Raw genomic sequence first — 6,474 nt, 5'->3', positions numbered from 1 at the left:
GCAGCGCGGTGGAAGCAGGAGGGCATCTCTGCAGAGCGTCTGCTCCAGCTCTGCCCACCCCTCCGCTCCAGCGGAGCCACCCAGAGCCGCTTGCCTGGGGCCACCTCCGCAGGCCTCGTGAAGACCTCCGGGTGGGGAGACCCCACAGCGTCCCTGGGCAACCTGTGCCACAGCTAGGTCAGCCTCACCGCAGAGGCCTTTCCTTCCGCCCAGCGGAGCCTCCCGCCCTTCAGTTTGTGCCCACCGCCTCTTGTCCTGGCGCCGGGCCCCACCAAAGACAGCCCGGCTCCGGCTCCTCACCCCTTCCAAGGAGGCAGGAGCGGGTGGCCCAGCACGGCTCTCTCCACAGCGAGCGAGCCTCAGGGCTCAATGCCCGACAGCCCAGCAGCACGGCTCTTACCCTCCAGAATGTCCCTCATGAAGGCGTTGAGGGTTTGCGCCAGCTCCTCAGCTCCTCTGTCTGGGCCGCTCCGCTGGACGCACTTCTCGGACAAGGTCGTGAAACCTGCCAGAAGGACACCCGCAAATCAGGACGCGTCTGCATGCGCTGTAGCTCACCCCTTCCCCAGCCCCGGCTCAGCGCTCGTCACAGCAATGGCTGATGTCCAGGAGAAGCCAGCCCGCTCTTTGGGCGGCACGGCAGGAGGCCTGCGCAGTGACGAGGTGGCCACCCTGTCTGCGGGGCAGGGCTCCCCATGGCCTGGAGCGACCACGGGCTCGTGTCCGTGGGGGCTCCGCCATGCCCAGCCCACCTGAAACATCCAGCAGGAGCAGCACTCCATGAAGCATCCTGGGGAAACCAGGGTCCGTGAACTGCTCACACAGAAGAATGCTGGGGAGGAACACCACTTTCTTCCCCAGATCTGAGTACTGCCACTTCCTCTCCCAAGCAGAAGCCATTGTCAGCGCCCTGTGGTACCCGCGGCACCTCAGAACAAGACCACCCTGCTCAGCTGCGAGGGAGGAGGACGAGGCGCTCACCGCTCCAGGCGGCACAGTGAGCCCAGGGCCTTTATGACGGACAGCAATCAGTGTTTCAGACCACAACTCCAATAGCTGTGAGCACCAAACAGCAGTTTAATAAGAGGTAATTTCCATTCCCAAGACACAGTATGTGTTTCCTCCTCAGTTCTGCCTGCTGTTTTTCTCTTGCGTTTTCGCTGCCTCTGGTGCCTTCACAAAGGATCTGTGGTTTCATTCTGTTACGCATGAAGAAAAGGGTTAAAAAGCCATTCTTACTACTTAACTCTTCAAGGCAGGCAGAGTACTGGAGACCATTCTCCTAGACATCAGTCTGAATAAATAAATGTATTGAAGTGCCCTCTTGTGTTTCTTCTCCTTCTGCTAGAAGAGTCTTTAAAAACACTCTGAAGAAATTTCTCACGGAATACAGAGTGTTAACGCTATATTCTTAAGAAAGTATAAATGTGTACACAGAATATCAACAGTTGTGATAGGAAAGAATACAGAGAGATTCTGACAATATTTTCAGGAACCAGGCTTGTGTGCTGCTATCACACTTCACAGTGCAAAGAACACGTTCAACTAGTTCTAGGGTTTGCTCATCACCTGTCCTTCGCTGTGCTAACTCAGCACTGCTACTTTTATATCTAATTTAGAGTATAAATCAAGTGAACATCAGCAGAAGAAAGGCAACAAATATTAACAGATGTAGAACAGCCCCACATTTGACATTTTTTTTTGGTCCATTTTCTGAAATAGTAACTGTGAAAATAGCAGTAAAGCAAATTTTTATGTTAACAAACAAACAAACAAACAAACAAACAAACTTTAATGTGGGGGTGCAAGAAAGATTATTCAGAGCAGAAGCTGCGGAGCAAGGTAAACGGCACGAGAAAGCAAGGCAGAGAACCAAGGACACCTCCAGAAGAAAAGCAGAAGGAACGACTCGTGGCTCTGATTGGATAAGCGCCTGCGTGCACGGTTAAGTGTTTGTGGAATGTTCTGCTGACATGTAAAGGCGGGTGGGAAAGGTGAAAGAGAAAACTTGTGAACGTATCGAAGGGATTTTAGAACCCGTAATAACCGATTTGGATCGTTCACATCTGAGACCGTGCCTCAGGCGCCGCAAATGGCGCCCACTGCACGGTGCAAATGTAGCCGAGGCTGAGCAAGCCCGGTTCGGCAGCGCTCCCGGCTGAACTACAGGCAGGTTGTTTGGAGCGCGCCCGGCCCGCTCTGCGGGACAGAAGGTGAGCAGCCGGGAACGCTGGGGAGCTCGTGAACAAAAAAGCAGCAAGCAAGTCTCGAAGTATTACAGAGAATGTTACAGTTGCAGAATCGAACTGTATCTACCTCAGCATTAGTTACTTTTCTTAAATGGGTAAGCCAAAGCGTCCCCGAGTTTCCGAATTCTGGGTTTTCTTTTGACGGGGCGGTTTGGGACAAAATTGGCGTTGACATTTTTCTAACGTGCCCAGACTCCCAGGCAATTGCCCCTTTGGCTCAAGTAGGGACATTAGCTTATCAATTAGCCTACTCTTAATTTGTGAAGACAAAACCTGGAAAGGAATCCCAGGCAAAGGGATGACCCTCTACTACAGAATGATTAACTGCCTTTCATCCCACTAGTCAGGATTTCAAAAATATGACCACGCATCGCTCAAGACAAAGGCGCACGCTATCTTACTTTGATTCAACATATGATTCTAATATAGAATTCTGGAATATTGCCCAACAGATTTTTTAGTTCAGCAGTCCCCTCAATTGGCACCTATATCAGGGGCCCAAATGCGGGTCCCCTGCTGAACAAGGAGGGTGTCCTGGTAAGAGGGGATGCTGAGAAGGCAGAGATGCTGAACGCCTTCTTTGTTTCAGTCTTCACTTCAAAGACTCCCCCTCGGGACTCCTGGACCCTGGAGGGAGGAGAGAGAGCCTGGGAAATTGAGATCTTCCCTCTGGTTGAGGAGAGGATGGCCCACGAGTGTCTAGGTGCGATCAGTGTGCACAAATCCATGGGCCCTGATGGGATGCATCCACATGTGCTGGCAGAGGTGACTGCCAAACTACTCTCTATCACCTTTGGAAGGTCTTGGAGAACAGGAGAGGTGCCTTGAAGACTGGAGGAGTGCCAATGTCACTCCGGTCTTCAAACAGGGCAAGGAGGAGGATCTGGGAAACTATAGGCCAATCGGTCTCACCTCTGTCCCTGGAAAGGTGATAGAACAGCTTGTTCTAGATGCCATCTCCAAGCAATTGGAAGAGAAGAAGGTTATCAGGAGTAGTCAGCACAGATTCACTAAGGGGAATAGTGAGTGACCAACCTCGTAGCCTTCTATGATGGCATCACCGGCTGGGTAGATGGGAGGAGAGCAGTGGATGTCATGTGCAGCAAGGCTTTTGATACTGCCTCCCATGACATCCTGACAAGGAAGCTGAGAAAGCATGGGATAGATGAGTGGACAGTGAGGTGGGCTGAGAACTGGCTGACTGGCCGAGCTCAGAGGGTTGTGATTGGTGGCACAGAGTCTGGTTGGAGACCTGTGATTAGCAGTGATCCCCAGGGCTTGGTGTTGGGTCCGCTCCTGTTCAGTATCTTCATCGACAACCCTGATGAGGGCATAGTGTCCACCCTCAGCAAGTATGCCAATGATACAAACTGGGAGGAGTGGCTGACACACCTGAAGACCGTGCTGCCATTCAGCAGGACCTGGACAGCCTGGAGAGATGGGCAGTAAGAAACCAGATGAGGTTTAACAAAAGCAAGTGCAGAGTCTTGCCCCTGGGAAATAATAACCACGTGTATCAATGCAGGTTGGGAGATGACCTGCCGGAGAGGAGCTCTGCGGAGAAGGATTTGGGTGTCCTGGTGGACAAGAGGTTGGCCATGAACCAGCAGTGGGGCCTGGTGGCCAAGAAGGCCAGTGGGATCCTGGGGTGCATTAAAAGGAGCGTGACCAGCAGGACGAGGGAGGTGATCCGCCCTCTCTACTCTGCCCCGGTCAGGACACACATGGAGTAGTGGATCCAGTTCTGGGCTCCCTGGTACAAAAAAGTCAGGGATCTCCTGGGAAGAGTCCAGTGGAGGGCCACAGAGATGATAAAGGGCCTGGAGCATCTCACCTATGAGGAAAGGCTGAGTGACCTGGGTCTGTTCAGCCTTGAGAAAAGAGGACTGAGAGGGGATCTGAATGTTGATAAATATTTTATGTGTGGGAGTCAAAGGGACATGGCCAACCTCTTTTCAGCGGTCTGTGGGGACAGGACAAGGGGAAATGGCCATAAAATGGAGCATAGTATGTTCTGCACCAGTACGCAAAAGAACTTCTTCACGGTGAGAGTGACGGAGCACTGGAACGGGCTGCCCAGAGAGGTTGTGGAGTCTCCTTCTCTGGAGATGTTCGAGACCCATCTGGATGCTTACCTGAGCAGCCTGCTGTAGGGAGCCTGCTTTGGCAGGGGGATTGGACTTGATGACCTTTGGAGGTCCCTTCCCAACCCCTGCAATTCTGTGATTCTGTGGTTCTGGCAAACTGATGCACGTTTCACAACCAAGTAGATATTCAAGAACTCTGAAGCAGGGTTCATTGGTTAGTATTTCCCCAACTCTACTCTGCAGAGGGTAGAGAGAAGCCATCATTTGCACCTGATGTATCTGATGAAGATGACAAAACAGAGGAACGACTGCGGTGTAGAATGAGAGATCTCACCAGACCAAACAAGGAGTTACAGCTGAAATCTGATCTATCTCTGATGACAGAAACCCCTTTTTAAGATAGACTCAGAATTAATATATGCAGCTATTTGGGTTCATTAGTATTTAAAACTACAGCCATGGATAATTGCATGGCATCTAAATATTGACTGTTCAAAGGGCACTATGACAAATGAATCTAGTCAGCTACGTTAAGAAACAGTAAGTGAAGAGCTTACAAAACTCAGAGGGAAGTCAAGAATTCTGTTTGCTCCCATGAGATGACACTTCTGCTTTAGCAAAACATTTCTATTTGATTCTCAGTGTAGATACCAAAGAGAAGTAAATTTGAAGAGCTTGCCTTTCTGTGATTGACGTTCTCATATGCAAAATTAAATGGCTATTAATGAGTGTATATCTGCGTAAGTCGATGGTACTAAATAAATCCTCAACATCTGACCGTTTATCATAGCACATATCCTAATACAATCTCAGATCAAGAATCAGACCTGAGAAAAGAAGTACTTTTGTCATTAACGGTAGGTGTTTTCTGCTGTAGGTTTGATGGGCCCCTCAGATAGTTGCCGCTATTGCTCTCAGGGCCATCTCCTTACCCTTTTCCCCTTTTCCCTTTTCCTGGGGTGTGGGCCCGTAGGTCCCCCATCCCATTTGTCGCGGAACCAGGCTGAACGCCCGTAAACTGTTGACAACCACATAGCAGAGGGACATATGAGGAGATGTGCAATAAATCTCATTGCAAAATCGATTGTTTATGTCTGGATGTAGTGTTCTAGCTCCCTTATAAGGGAAAAACGAACCAGAAATCTGGTGTATAAGAAAGCTCAATACTATCACAGAGGAATAACTCAACGCGTGTGCAGAGGAAATGTTAAGTCACAGCCTGAAAGAGTGATTGAGCACCTGGTGGGAAGGCAGGGCCAACCCAGGGGAGCTCAGGTGCGTGCAGTGCACCTGAGTGACCGGAAGGGGTGGGGCCAGGAGGGACGCCTTCCCAGACCTCATTGAAGGGCTGGCAGTGGAGGTGAGGGAATCTTGCTGGAGATCCTGGCTTACCTGTGGCCTTCCAAAGGTAATCCGCTTTTGTTCCTTTGTTTCTGCATTCAAGGCTGCTGCATTTGGGTTTGCCTCATTTCCTACAGGCGAAGACTTTGCCACCCTGCTATTATCACTGGACTTTCCATCACATCATAGCATTACAAGATACAAGCTAAAGTCCTATAGAAATACGTATGGGTTTCTTTTTGAGCTAAGACACAATCAATTGTAAACAACATCTCGAATAATTCTGAGAAGTTCAAAAGGAAAGGCATAAACATGTGATGGCAGAATAACATACGTTTATTGGTTTTATAATTTTTTTTAATGCTAAGAGGCTGTGCTAAGGGGCCGTCGTTTCGCATCGTTTCTGCGCTGCCGTCGTTCCCCGCTGTTTCCTGGCTGCTGCCGCTCGCCACCACTCGACGCCGTCCCGCGTCGTTCCCCGCTGCTCTCCGTCCTCCCCTGCCCCTCGCCGCCGTCCCCCGCCGTTCCCCGCCATTTCCCCGGTGCCGCCGTCCCCCGTCGTCCCCCGCCGCTCACCACCGTCCCCCGCTGTCCCCCATCGTTCCCTGCCATTCCCTGCTGTTTCCCTGCTGCCGCCACTCGACACCATCCCCCGCCGCTCAACGCCGTCCCCCTTCGTTCCCTGCCGCTCGACGCCGTCCCCTGTTGTCCCCCGTCGTCCTCCGCCGCTCCCTGCCGGTCCCCGTCGCTCATCGCCGTTCCCCGTCGTTCCCCATCATTCCCCATCGCTCTCCGTC

General features: G+C 51.4%; 2 protein-coding genes across 2 annotated transcripts in view; both read right to left on the bottom strand.

Moving 5' to 3' along the window:
• Window positions 1-6,474, bottom strand: part of LOC110389661 (adenylate cyclase type 10-like) — a 451,262-nt gene that overhangs the window by 4,256 nt on the left and 440,532 nt on the right. The window lies entirely within an intron of this gene.
• Window positions 14-1,210, bottom strand: LOC110389665 (adenylate cyclase type 10-like). The gene is made up of 2 exons (XM_021380490.1): window positions 753-1,210; window positions 14-505 (listed from the first exon to the last, which is right to left on the bottom strand). Exons 1-2 carry the CDS (start codon window positions 898-900, stop codon window positions 360-362), a joined length of 294 nt encoding a protein of 97 aa, XP_021236165.1. The 5' UTR covers window positions 901-1,210; the 3' UTR covers window positions 14-359.

This window comes from Numida meleagris, chromosome Z, assembly GCF_002078875.1.
Source record: "Numida meleagris isolate 19003 breed g44 Domestic line chromosome Z, NumMel1.0, whole genome shotgun sequence".
In the NCBI taxonomy this organism is placed as follows: domain Eukaryota; kingdom Metazoa; phylum Chordata; class Aves; order Galliformes; family Numididae; genus Numida; species Numida meleagris.
This window is presented reverse-complemented; position numbering and strand designations above follow the sequence as displayed.

Excerpts from the sequence above, each read along its gene's own strand:
- LOC110389665 (XM_021380490.1), bottom strand. The coding sequence starts at position 900 with ATGGCTTCTGCTTGGGAGAGGAAGTGGCAGTACTCAGATCTGGGGAAG. Across the intron at positions 506-752 it reads GCTCCTGCTGGATGTTTCAG|GTTTCACGACCTTGTCCGAG; the intron begins GTGGGCTGGGCA and ends TCCTTCTGGCAG.